We start from the raw sequence: 14,327 nt of genomic DNA on the forward strand, positions 1-14,327 counted from the left end.
TTTTGTTTTTCAGAAACAAATTCCCACAGTGGGATTTTATTTTTTTAAACCGAAATACTAATGAACCTGATACTCTTGGAGTTTTCTCCCAGGGTGTGGGAGGTCATTTTTCTTTTTTTTTTCTCTATTTCGGACTGCCAGATTTTCCCTGATGATCCCAAACAGATAAAAGTAGGTCAGAACATCCTTCCCAAATAGGGTGGACAGTCTGGGGTACTTACTCCGAAAACCCTGCATCATTCGGGCTGTCAGTGTAAGGCTTCTACCAGTGGAGCTGCTGGACCACCTCCAGTAGAAACTTGATGGTCCACCTGACTCTAAATACCGAGGATGAACTGTCACTTTTGCAGACAGGGTACTCTGCCATGTTTGTGAATAGTCTACTACATTCTAAATTAACTCCATAATTCCATCAGCAGAAAACTGTTGCATCTCTAGAGCGGTGCCACATGACACCCATGCACTCCGCCCCACGTGTGCCTACCCACTGTAGCTGCTGAATGTATTAGGAGTCGGCCGAGAAAAAACAAACAGACACTGTACCTTTCTAAACGTTTTTTTTTACCAGACACCATTCATTACAAAGCAGTGTCATACTTAAAATATTTAAATCTGACTTTGTATGTTTTGTTTGTATCCCTAGATCTAAATTCCACAGTGGCAGTCGCCACTGTGTAGTTATAGCTAGGATTTTTGTGTGTTGCTAATAACTTTGGTGCCATTTCACGAATCTCCATTAAAGCTACCAAAAAAGTGGTACTTTTTGGCCAGTTTGTGCATGGAGAGTTCCAGGATAATCTGTCAAGCATGGGTAAAGAAAAAAGGGGGTCCCAAAGCACAGTTTCCTCATTCATTTTTCCAAAAGAACTTCAGACACAGCTACAGCCTAAATCCCTAACGGACAAACACCAAATTTGGCAGAAAGCTAGATCTTGGTCCAGAAAGAGTATTTTTTTGATCTGGTATAAATCCGTTTAGTAGTTCTTGAGCAATTAATGCTAAAAAAATGGTATATCTAGGGCTCTGCGGATCCCGACAAATCTCCTGTTGGGATCTGATTGGCTACCACCACATCAACAATGAAGTGGTGAGAGTCATCTTAGGACTTGGGACTCAGTCACAAGACATAAGGTTGCAGGGTAGGGATACCCTGACCTCCTAGGCCTGGTAGGAGGTCCTAGGGAAACCCCGCCTGGGGCCCCAAACATTTATTTTTATTTTGCTGAATTTTTTTTCTAAAAATAGGGTGGGCTCACATGCTTGTTTATTCAAAACCCCCTGGAATGGGCCCGGGCCTAGGGGGACAACACGTTTATGGTTTTTTAGGGAGATATGCGCACATGGACTCCCTTTCTGGGCTCACATGCCCCCCCTTCTCTTAAATTCAAAATGGGATGGGGTCCCCAGGGCCTTTATAAGGCTCGGAAAGGAGGGCTGCGCAGCCCCTTCCCCTTTATTTTAAGTAATTACACTGAGGTACTGGATGGGATTTGTAGGTGGCCCAACAGTTTATTTGTGGCCCACTGTGTGCTTCCACTAAAATGTGTTTCTAGAGACGCCACTGCTGGTAACAAGCCTGGTAATGGGTAAAGCAAGCAGAGGAATGGTAAATTAGCATGCTGGATGTTACTCCACATTACCAGGTTATTAACTTAGAATTGCCCAGTAACTGTGTTGTGATGTTGAATGGTACCAATAATTCTAGGTGCAGGACGATAATGGTATTTCCACACTGGGGGACCTGTTGAAGAGGGGGGAGCTAAAGTGTTTCCAAGCTTTGAGGGCGGAATTTGGGCTGCACCACACACAGTACTATCAGTACGCGCAGCTGCGACACGCATGGCGGGCGGAGAAGACTCTGGTGGGGCCCTTGCCGGAGTACGCACCATTGGAGGGGCAATTGCTACAGGAACATATTTCGTGCAGGGCAGTCTCCCTGACATACAGAACATTGCTCAATAATACACCAGATGGGCTTGTAAAACTTAGAGAATCATGGGAGCGGGATGTGGGGGAGATGAATATGGTGGAATGGGATACGGCCCTGATGCACCCAAGGGGAGTGGCCATCAAGTCTATTCAGTTTAAGATCTTGCACAGGGCCTATTACGATAGGGTACGCCTACACCGTATGGGGAGGGCCAGCGACACAGGGTGCCTTAGATGTGGACAGGAGAGAGGGGACTTCTACCACATTATTTGGCAGTGTACCAACATACAGCAGTACTGGGCAGAGGTCTTGAGGGAGTTGAGCAAGGTTGTGGAGGTCACCTTACCGCTAGATCCCAAATTGGTCGTACTAGGTATTACGAATGATATTGACTTGAGCCGCCCGCTCCTGATCTTCGTAGCTCTGGCTATGGTGGTAGCTAAGAGAGATGTGCTGATGGCGTGGGGGGCTCCTGCCCCGCCAGGGCTCGATGAATGGAGAGGGGGTATGGACCTGTACATGGTTGCAGAGAGGATTACGTATAAGGCGAGGGGGTGCCCGAAGAAGTTTAATAGGGTGTGGGGGAAGTGGCGCCGATATCATGGATTGGATGGAGGACTGTGAACCAGAGAGGAAGGGAGCTTGGCTGCATTTGTTGGGGAGCTAATTTATTGGGGTTTGTGATTTAAGGCCCTGTGGTCCTTTGAGAAGCAATGTGACGCCGGATGGAAATGAGGCTGAACATATGATTTTGGGGGAGGAGGGGTGGGAGACGAAGGGTGGTGGTTGATGGTCTTATGTGACATGCCAGTTATGTTTATATACTGTAAAAAAGCAAATAAAAATATATATTTAAAATAATAATAAATAATAATTCTAGGCGCAGTTACAACCCCGCCATTACCATGCAACTCTTGATCAGTATTGTTTGTGCCTCTGCTCTGCTTGTTGCCAAATATCTGATTTTTCCAAGACGTTCTTATTGCAGGATATCCCACTGATGTGATAACTTGAAACTTACGTGCTTACTCTTTTTTCTTTGTTTCTGCCATGTTCCATGAGAGCAAGGCCACATCTCACATATATCCCTGTGTCTCGCAGGAGGCAATGGCACAACATTTGTAGCAATATCCATTCTCTCTTTCAGCACCGTGCACCCCAGAAAGTGTCACTGTTCAGCACGATTGTGACACGAACAATGCAGCGGTCTCCTGGGTACAAAGTGATGGAGCCGTGAACTACACTGTCACCGCGACGTCTGCGGAAGGAAATGTCTCCTGGTGTGCTACATCCGGTGCCGCCTGCATTCTTGTGGATCTACAATCTGGGCAAAATTACTCCATAACCGTTCAGGCATCAAATGGCGAATGTAATAGCTTGCCAACCCTGGGTCAGACTATTGAAACAGGTAACAATGTGCCTTTTAATGAGGTTAAAGCTTTTACTTCAAAGATGCAAACTTACTTCTCTCTAATCACACAATATTACTACACACCAAGCTTTGCCCATACTTACACAGTTCTCACTTGCAGCCAAGCGTAAACATAAGGTTTACCAAAACTGTTTAGCAAATGCTTGGTTTGAGCTATGTTGGTCTCATAACCATTTTATTCGCTAAAGGGAATTATACCTTGCATTTAATTATTTGAAAATTATACAAATGGTATATTTCACTGTATCTTTTTGAGCCACACAGGTTTTGAGGTCCAGTAAAATACCATCTTTCTAATTTTGATTTTGGCTGAATAAAATGTATTTCCACCAAAAACAGATAATATTCACAAGAACGGCACTTATTGAGTTTATATTGCCCCTCTACTTACTAATGTCAAACAAACATCAAAAATTATAATCAATTTTTCCATTGTGTGCCTAGTAACCAGTGATACTATTTTGTTCACGTGTTTCACAGAGTAGCATTATCAAACTCTTTGTAATTACAAATGTAGTATTTTGTTGCATGTTTACATGCTCACCAAATTATCTTTTTTAAGTGAATTAATTCAGTGAAGCTCGAATCCAAGCATTGAGGTCAGAGACTTCTTCCCACATGTGTGATAACATTTGATGGGAAAACCCAAACTTTTGCATGAAGTCCTCCATGCAGTCTGACTTTATATGGCTGAGAGACACATAGGGCCCGATTCACAAAAGTAACCTGACACAAAATCCTAACTTTATGACTTTTGGTATTCACAAAAGGCATTTAGGAGCAGTAAAGTTAGGATTCCTAACTTTACTGTTCCTAAACTGAGACAAAATCCTAACTTTATGACTTTTGGTATTCAAGAAAGGCACTTAGGAGTAGTAAAGTTAGGATTCCTAACTTTACTATTTCTAAACTGAGACAAAATCCTAACTTTACACTTTCAGTATTCACCAAAGGCATTTAGGAGTAGTAAAGTTAGGAATCCTAATTTTACTATTCCTAAATGCCTTTTGTGAATACCAAAAGTCATAAAGTTAGGATTTTGTCTCAGATTACTTTTGTGAATCGGGCCCATAATTCTCCTCACGGATATTATAATCAGGCTCTATGACTTTGTAGCTGTGTTTCTGTCTCATTTTCCAATTGGAAGAGCATTTTCTTTGCCAAATATTCACGCAACTTATAAAGCAAGGTGTTCAACCTGATCTCGGAAGGTTTGGTGCAGCTTGTAATAAGGCAGTTGGGATATCCGTCACGGTCGTAAAAGAGTAACCTGTCTTCCAAACCCTAAATCAAGGCCCCAAAACTCTTAGCACTTGATCTAACTCTTAATTACATTTTTGTCTTTGTGTACGTCTAAGCAGCAGCATTAAAAACACCAACATGCAGTATTAAAAACACAGAGGGAACAAAAAGTGATGTTATTGTAGCAGTTGTTTCTCAGATTGGTTCATGAAACACAAATGTGAATCTGAGCTGGCCTTTTGGTGTCAAAGTAGGTCAGGTGATACCTATATGTACAATATTCTGATATTTAACCCTTAACAGTGAAAAACTGAATTATGTTACATTTATTTTCAACTCTGCTTTCACAGTTTCTATTTTACGAAAATAGAAACAGTGGAAGCAAAAATAAAGGTTCAGACTGACTAGCCTGTTAACAAAACACTGTGTCCACAAGTTTATAAGTTACAACCTAATAACAGTGACATTTTTTGTTTCACATTTTCAGTGCCCACTGAGGCAACGTATGTGAGAAGTAGTGTTCAGAGTGCCAGCAATGCAGTATCTGTCCAATGGGTTGCTGGCAATGGAGCAGATGAGTACACTGCGACCGCAAGCATTGCCGAACACACAGCCTCTTGTACCACGGCGAGTACCAATTGTGCCATCCAAGACCTTCTCTGTGGCAAGGAATACACAATCACAGTGACTGGATTCTCCGGGATCTGCAACAGCTCCATGAGTAGAGCTGTGTATCAAAAAACAAGTAGGTTCTGGGCCGATGCGTAGAATAATGCAATAGAATAATGCAATAGGGTGACTCACAATGCTTTTGTAAGGAGAATTGGTAAATGGCGTTATGGAGAAAACCCTCACCCACCTTCAAATAGTTTTGAAGAAGTGCTTACAACCATATCTAGACTCAAAATTGATTTTATCTCATGAGATTTAGGCCACATTTCATTTTTTAATTTAGCCAATTATATTTATTAACGAGGCACAGTCATTATTGCAACTGCTTTTATGGAATTCTTACAGGAATTCTCTTTCTCCATTTTTTGTACTTTGATCACACATTATTAGCCCATCTCTCTGTTTATTGTTGGGTTAAAAGGATAATTCACCAGTGCCCACCGGGACCACTTGCCTTCCGGCTCCGCCTCCCTGTGACATGAAATTGTGCAAATAGGACCACAGGTTCAGGACCAGATAAAAATATTTTGGGAGCCTAGGCAAAGTTACCTTTAGTTGCATACTCTCCACTGCTCCATGGCTTTCTTTGTTGCATCATCCTGCCTCTTAGTGACTGTCTACACCAATGGACACCCTATCCACTTCAGGGATCAATTGCCTTAATCACAGACATTGTTGCATCGGTCTGCCTCTTTGCAATGACTCCTTAAACCAATGGGCACCTTAGTTACTTCAGGAACCAATGTCCTTCTTCAGGCAGTGTCAACACGAAATCACCCTCATCACTTGACATTGATATCCAATGGTGGTGTAGTACATGGCCTATTTCCCTAGCTGTATTAGTCCAAATGTCATGACAATAAGGCCTGTTCTTGTTTTACTGCTGCCTGAAGCTACTACTTATGAATGAATAAATGAATGAAGAAACATTTCTAACGTGTGTGGTTACCCAGGGGCATCCCAGCGCTGTCAGCGGTGCAACTTCAAACTCCGGGCATAGTTAAGGAAACAGATACGTTCAAGAACAGAACTGTAAAACCTTTTAAACAAATCAAATCCAATTATGGCTTAGGTTAGCAGGAGAGTATTTGATATATTTAAATCAGGCATTGGGTTTTGCAAAAAGAGATTAGGACAGCAGCCAAATGATCCCTTGCTGAATATGGAAAAGTATTACAAAATTATAAAAATTTGATACAATGTCCCTCCTACTATCAAAGTTTTTCTAAAATCATCACAAAATGTGACATCACAACCAAGAGTGCATTCCAGGATATATGGGAGGGAGATTCAAACATAACCCTTTCCCCGATGTAATGGGATCTAATCTATCGAGCTACATACAAGGGGATAAGACATGTTCAGGGCAGAGAATCGGCCAGCAAAATATTGCTCAGGTGGCATTGGACTCCAAGGTGGATACACTCTTTTAATAGATTGAAATTAAATCTTTGCTGGAGGAAATGTCAGCAAGAGGGCCCAATGCAACACATTCCGTGGCACTGCCCCAACCTGCAAGAATTCTAGTCTGCGACACTAAAAGTAATAGAGGCTGTTATAGACTCATGAATACAAAGGAACCAGCATTGTAGGGTGGATGCCAGAGTCAAAATAGGGTAGGCGGGATAGTCTCTCTAAACTGAGGTCTGGTTTTATACTCATTGCCTGAACAAATTATACTTGCTTGTTTTTGGATGGCCTATCCCCCAACTCCACAGTACTTGTACAGGAGGGCGTGGTTCAAGAAAAGATAGTTCATACGTTTCATGGAACTGAGTGGATCTTCTTTCAGAAAGCGTGGAAGCCAATACTGAACTTCTTCTACAAAGAATGTAGAGCACTTAAATATCCATGGTCTTTGAGAGCTTTAAAATTGGTGTGCTTCTAAACTCTTCTGGGCTGTACCTCCAGAGGAGACGTTGGTGAAAGCTGGGTATTTGATCCTGACTGAAGTAGAGGATAAAAAGGCAAATCATTGTACTGGTGGGGTCGTAAGGTTAATGAGGATTGGGTGACAAGGAAAAAGTTCAATATTGTAATATGGAAATATCCATATAAAAATATATTGAATCATAAATCTTAAGAGAGGAGGAAGATCAAAAGGTTTAATAGGTTGATGCTATCTCAGCCAAAAGATGGAAGCTCAACCCCAACAAGGAAAGTCAATGAAAGCAGAGACTGGCTGGGTACAGAAAGAAAGAAAGGGATGTTGTGAGGTAAGTGAGCTCACAGAAAATACAGGATTCTCCAAACGCAGCAACTGCAAACAAATGGGGCATTGAAAAAGCAGCAAAAGCAATCATGATTCAATTGTCCCTTGGGGTCTCAGAGACTGATTGAATAATGATGGAGGTGGCACAAAGTTCAGGAGCCACCAGTTTATTGAACTACGGCTGCATATAGGTAACACCCTTAAGTATACCCTTCCGGGTCAGAGGGACTGTTTGTGATTTAACAACAATTCATAGAACACTACAGATAAGTGATGACAATCGTAACTATCTAAATAAACTGTAGGGGGAAATGTATCACCTTCAAACTGCAATTAATAGAAAATGGAAGATTTGGAACAAGAGATAAAAGTAGGTTCAGGCCTATTAGAAACAATTAAAAAACCTATTGCTGTTGAAATCAGTCTCTGAAAAATATGTAGGAACTCTGGGACCTGGGGCTCAGGGGATGATGATATTGCAGGTACAGGGTGAGATAGAGCTGTGAAAATGCCAGTCCGAGATTTTACTTTCAGTCTTCGAGATAGATGGAGCAAAAATCACCTGCGCGACAAGGTGAAAGAATGCGTCCCAGCAGAATTAGGCTGGTTTCTGTAGGGGTTTTGGTGCAGGGCAGAAACCTGAAGACAAAGCTTTTGTTAAGAGAATTTGCTTTCGAAGGCAGATGCTCAGTGCAAGGATACTGATTGCTACACATGCCTGGACTTGAAGGAGAGCTAATGGTTGATGTCAAAAGGCAGTATGTGCACAGAGTTCCACAGGTTTGCACTGCAGCACTGTGGACTTGAGATTCCTCTATGTAGGACAATTTTCCAATAAAAGGCATTGCATCTTTCTCAGATATGTCCCACATGAAACATGGTCCTACAGTAGTTCTCTGAATAAGTAACATTTCCGACCAGCTGTTAAAGTAATACTATGTGATTCTTCAGAGGTATTTTCAATACTAGCTAGATAACATTTGACCATTCTTCAGGATGGGCTTTAATGAACACGCTATGTCTGATGGACCTCCATATGTTGTGCAACTGGTCAGAGTCCTTCACAAACCTCTTTGTCTTGGTGGTAGACCCCTCTCGGCCAGAACGATACAGCTACCGTAGACTTGTGGTCCTAGTACGAGGCACGGCAGGGGTCTGTAAATTTCACACAGAAGGGGGTTGAAAACAGGAACCTAGGTTCCCAAGACTCAATATCATCTGTTAGCCCCCAGTGACGAAGGTGGTCTCCCTCTATGTATTCATTATGGTGCTGTGGAAGCTTCATTGCTCCTTCTCTCAAGGCATATATAAACTTAGTGGGTCAAAACTGCCATTTGAGAGGTTAAGCTGGGATTTCATTGTATGACATCTATAAACCAATTTTAGCTGGCCCTATCCTCTCACAACAGTGTGAGGTCATAACATTTTGGTCTGGGAGCTCTCACAGACACACTCACAAACAGCTTCCCGTACTGCCCAGAGAGCCCAGCTCTTTCCCGAAGACGGCGCTCCCTCCCTTGGTCAGTGTTTCCCCCTAAAGCTTCAAAGGTCTTCCACACCTGACACAAGAACACAAAAGAAAATCCCCCACAGTCACAGGAATCAGGGAAGCCAATCGAAATCACAGAAAAACACAGGAAACGTGTAACTCTATCATTCATGTCTTACCCTCATGTCCTGCCTTTGTCACACCCTGTCTTGGAAAGGCATTGAGAACAGGATGCAGAGGCGTCCTGCACACGAACATCTGCATTTCTTAATGTGCTTGTGTTTCTAGACGCCTGTACGACATTATGGGCCCGATTCACAAAGAGCCTCCGCAGTCGTCGCAGAGACACTGCAGCTGTGGCGAGGCTCCGCAGCTGTGGCGGAAGTTCCGCAGTTGTGAAAGAGGCTCCAAAGTCATGGCAGAGGCCCCGCAGCCATGGCGGAGGCTCCGCAGCCGTGGCGGAAGCTCCGCAGTTGTGAAAGAAGCTCCAAAGTCATGGCAGAGGCCCCGCAGCCATGGCGGAGGCTCCGCAGCCGTGGCGGAAGCTCCGCAGTTGTGAAAGAGGCTCCAAAGTCATGGCAGAGGTCCCACAGTCGTGGCAGAGGCTCCAAAGTCGCGGCTGAGGCTCTGCAGTCATGGCTGAACCTCCAGAAGGAGTGTGGACATTCAGCCACGAGTGCGGAGCCTCTGCCATGATTGCCGAGCCTTTGCCGCGACTACGGAGTCTCTTTGTGAATCAGTCATAGAGTTTTTTGGGAAAGGACAGAATTTAAAATGTTAATGTTAAAATGTTAACTTATCTGATCTTCACTTTCAGTTAGGATGTTGCAGCAGGCTTAGAAGCCTGTCAAGAATCAGGTTAGTTCCGTGTTAACAGGGGTTGCACTAGAGGGGAAGAGTAAGCCACATAGCAATGACATTGTAGGGCATGATCCCTGTTCAGCAGGCATGCGTTCCCAACAAAGGTCAAATGTAGGAAAATACCAGTTGGAGGAAGCTAGAGCAGTGCAAAAGTAGAAAAATATTATTTTACATAGTTTTCTTGATTGAAAAATATTGTTGGCAGCTTTAGCTGACTTTGTTTGCTGTGCTGTATGTGGGTGTCAAACCATCATCTCTGTGTTTGCCCTCTACAGCCGGAAGTAGCTTTATCGGATAGTAGCCACTACCTCCATAGGGCAAGACTTACTTTTTCAGGCAATAAGTAAAGTTTGTGCCCCTGAAGAGAGAATAGGATTTCAAAACTCTGGGGCTTATTTACAAACCCCTTCCGCCTCCAGTGCCTCACTTTTAATATGGGGAAAAGTGATGCACCGGCGGCGCAAGGTGCTTGTAAATAAACCCCGGCAATATTCAGCACTTACTGCACTTAACAACAACGGTATGACTGCTTGACCTATATTTGCTCAATCGTTTGTCCCGCTTCCTCTTTTAGTCCCATGCGTCCCGGCTTCCTTCGAAGCCCATGCCAGCCACAGCGCCAGTTCGATCATTGTGTCCTGGGATCAAGCAGCCAACGCAGAGTTCTACACTGCAACTGCAGTCGGTGTTGTCAATGCAACCTGCACTACCCCCAACACAACTTGTGAAATTCTAAGCCTAGAATGTGGACAGACGTACACAGTGACCATACAGGCTAGCGACGGAGTCCACAATGGATTCGAGAGCCCGGGCATGGAAGTTACAACAGGTGAGATAGCCTGTAATAAACAGTAATCTCCTGCAGGGTCTATATAACTGCCCCTCTGCATACCTTACTAGCCATCTTTCTTTCCTTCGATTTCCCATGTCTTGTGCTCAGTTTACTCTTTTCTCTCCCTTTTCATTCTCTTATTTCTTGCTATGCATCTATTATTCTGTCCTTTTGCTTCTTCTGATATTTTGAGTAATTTTTTATATATTTTTTTCCCTTTTCCTTATTTGTTGTCTTTTTTGTAGTTTGGTAGTATAGTCCTTATCTCATTGCATGTATTTAGCACTTAGCTAATTTAAAAATCACGAACTATTGTTATTAGTTATAGAAATTAAGCGTTTTTCAGTCACCCAGGAGTTCCAATTACTAAGGTGCAGGAAGCTGTAATTGAATCTCCCAGATAAGATTGTGTAAATCACATAATAAATCAAAAGTCTGAATTGAACAATGGCGAGATAGCCAACAAGCATCATCAACTCACCCAAAGGACGTATGGAGAAGGAATGACAATTTATTAGATCATCCTTGTGCCACATGGTCTTATCCTATGTCAGACTTTACAGTAACGATCTCATGCAGTGAGATATTGCAATATTCTCATACTACACCCTACAATTTAAGTAGCTTTACTAGATTAGAGAGACCCTACAAACCACTGTTGGCCTAAACTACTATTACAACTAATGTGCACTGGGTTTGAACAGAACAGAAAATAGATCTAAAGGCACCTTAGTAATAAAGGTCATGGAATCCTAAAGAGGGATTAAAACTTTCCCAACCATTAATGAATAAATGATAAGGGTACATAAAAACGAAGTACAGATTACATGTCAAAACAGCCTGAAAATAGTCAATTTCTAGCAGCCCGAATAATTCCAGATTCTCATCAATTCAGTGGTTTTATTGTAAGTACCAAAGCCTTTCAGCACACAAAATATTCTACTTACTACATATACTAAAGATAAGACATGACCGCAGAAAGGGTTGTATGACGGAACACTGCTGGAAAATACTCTGCATGGCTTTACCACGCATTTTTTACCCGGCATTTATTTAGATCGCATGTGCTTTTTCAATGTATGTCTTTACCACACATTGTTTATATATACATCTATATTTATATACATAAACAATGTATTTGTGGGGGGGAGACCAGTCACAACCACAAAATTACCTTAAATGTGTGGTAAAGGCATATCATATGTGTTAAATCATATGCGCTTCAAAAACATGTGTGGTAAAAAATGCATGGTAAAGGTAAAATGTGGTAAAAACCTTGCTGTTAAGGCAGTTTCCCAACAGGGTTGTGTGAAGGAACAATAATGGGAAATACTCTGCATGCCTTTACCATGCATTTTTTGCCACACATTTATTTAGCTTGCATATGCTTTCACAGCGTTTGCCTTTACCAAGAATTGTTTATAAACAAGGTATTTGTGGGGGGGGGGGAGAACCCACCCCAAACCCCTGAACTTACCTTAAAAGTATGGTAAAGGGATACGTTGTAAAAGCATATGCGTTCTAAAAGCATGCACGGTAAAGTTCCAACGTGGTAAAAACCTGGTTGTAAAGGCTGTTTCCCCCTCAGAATAGTACATGGATGTCTTTCTCGCGTTGTATATATGTCTCACTACTACCGAGTGAAACCTCTTGGTGCAGAGCCTCTTTCACCTAAGTCCTTTATTCTGTCTACTAAACTCTCGTTACCTACCCAAAGGTTGGATTTAAATTTTAAGTTATTAAAAAATCAAATGGAATATAATTGTGGCTGTAATACTCTGTTGAGTAAAACTATTTCACCCATCTGCCTCCCCTTGCAAAAATTCCATATGCAGCAAAACAAAAGGGAATTACGAAACTATATGACATTTAAAACTCAAGTCTTCTTGTTGCCTGTTATTATTATTAATGGTTTGCATTTTGAATCATAAAGTATTTTTTTAAATGTGACGGTTTACCAATGTGTGACTTTGTCAACTTCTGTACCTTTGTAGCACCATGCACACCACCGGCTGTGGAGTCGAGTGTGAACTGTGACACAAATGCTCTATTCGTGACCTGGGACAGTAGTGATGGAGCCACGTCGTACAACGCAACTGCAGTGGGAAGAGATGGCCAAACGCTCACAAGTGCTACAAATGCCACCTCCGTTGAAATCCCAGGTCTTCAATGTGGTGCAATCTACAATGTGACCGTAGTAGCCGTCCGCGAAGATTACCAAAGTCCAGCAAGCCTGCCGGTGGAAACCGCAGCTGGTAATGATCTTCAGGTCTTCACTTCCTTCTTCCACATGATCCACTTGAATATCACCCCTGGGGTGTTTCCTTTGCTTCCCTGTTTACAACATCCAATAGCTTCCAGCCCCTTCTTTGGCTTCCATGTATTTAGGTCCTATGGTATTGATCATCTTTCTTTCTTTCTCTTTCCAGAATCTATAATCACCTTGGTGGTATCATGCAATAATATCTCAATGTCTATCCACACCCTTTATTGGCCTTACCTTTTTGGCCACATTATTGTTGGTCAACTATCCAATCTTAGACTGACTTTTCAATTTTTCACCTTCTTTACAAAAACATTCCATTATTTACTTGGTAATAGTTTCCAAAAGTGAGAGCCTTTGTTTTGCAACTAATTTTGCAAATCCAGCCCCTCGTTTTGTTACTATTACGATTTTTTTCTTCAAAACTATTTGACCACTTAGCCAGGCCGTACTACCACTGTACAAGCAAGACAAGCACTGGATAGCTCTGGCTTTCATTTTGAGTCCTAATTAAAACATTTTTTAAAAGCCCACCACGATGAAAAAGCAAAACAAAAATGGTTGCTTTCTGCATATAATGCATCAATGGTGATAAACAAATGACTGTGTTTTGATTCAGGGTGCTTTTGAAAGTTAAAGTAGTCCCGAATACATTACAATACATGCATTGGGATATAAAATGCTACACCAAATAGCCAGTAGAATGCAGGGAGAGAGAATTACTCTTCTTCAACACTTCTATACTGACTGAAATATTGATTTAATGTCCTTCAGACTGCTGTACATCTGGGTAAAGAAATATGATGTCAATCAGACATGAGCTGATTAAGGGAAAATGTTCAGGAAAGACAGCAGCAATGGCAATTAAGTGGCGTGACTATGAGGAGCATCTGACAGATCCCAATACTAGTGGGAGTTTTGGTGAGATAAGCTTGCTGATGGGTTTGCATGCCTATTTTGGGAAGAGCATATTAAATGGTTGCACAAGCTCCCAATCAGGGGAGAGGGGGGTTCTAATGCGCTGAGGATCAATGGTTTGGCTTGATAGTATGTTTTTAGTTTTATCCTACATCAAAGGTGATTCAGTTGACGCTTTAGTCTTTGATCAAAGTTGCTTCAAGTAAAAGGGCCAAGTGTCCTAACTTGTTCAACTAAAAAAGTTTGTGCCAAAATCTGTTCCTGAAGCTAGAACTTAGGCTTCCTCTTAAAACGCGCACACATATCTAACACAGCTTTAAAGAAGACAACTGCTTGGTCGCATTTTGTCTACATGAGTGTATGTGTCACCCTCCATCTCTGTTCCTTCTCCCTCCTTCCTAAATTATCGAATGTAAATCCTCAAAATATTTTCTATTCTGTATCCCATTTCAAATTTCCTCACCCATGCAAAAAAC

General features: G+C 42.1%; 1 protein-coding gene across 1 annotated transcript in view; it reads left to right on the forward strand.

The window, feature by feature from the left end:
• LOC144797641 (uncharacterized) overlaps window positions 1-14,327 on the forward strand; it is a 353,681-nt gene that overhangs the window by 219,178 nt on the left and 120,176 nt on the right. Inside the window, exons 39-42 of the mRNA XM_078668345.1 lie at window positions 3,078-3,338; window positions 5,092-5,349; window positions 10,413-10,667; window positions 12,665-12,925. Of these exons, the coding sequence (XP_078524471.1) occupies window positions 3,078-3,338; window positions 5,092-5,349; window positions 10,413-10,667; window positions 12,665-12,925 (1,035 nt within the window). The remainder of the gene's footprint in view (window positions 1-3,077; window positions 3,339-5,091; window positions 5,350-10,412; window positions 10,668-12,664; window positions 12,926-14,327) is intronic.

The sequence above is a fragment of the Lissotriton helveticus genome, chromosome 1_2 (genome assembly GCF_964261635.1).
Source record: "Lissotriton helveticus chromosome 1_2, aLisHel1.1, whole genome shotgun sequence".
NCBI classification, from domain to species: Eukaryota; Metazoa; Chordata; class Amphibia; order Caudata; family Salamandridae; genus Lissotriton; species Lissotriton helveticus.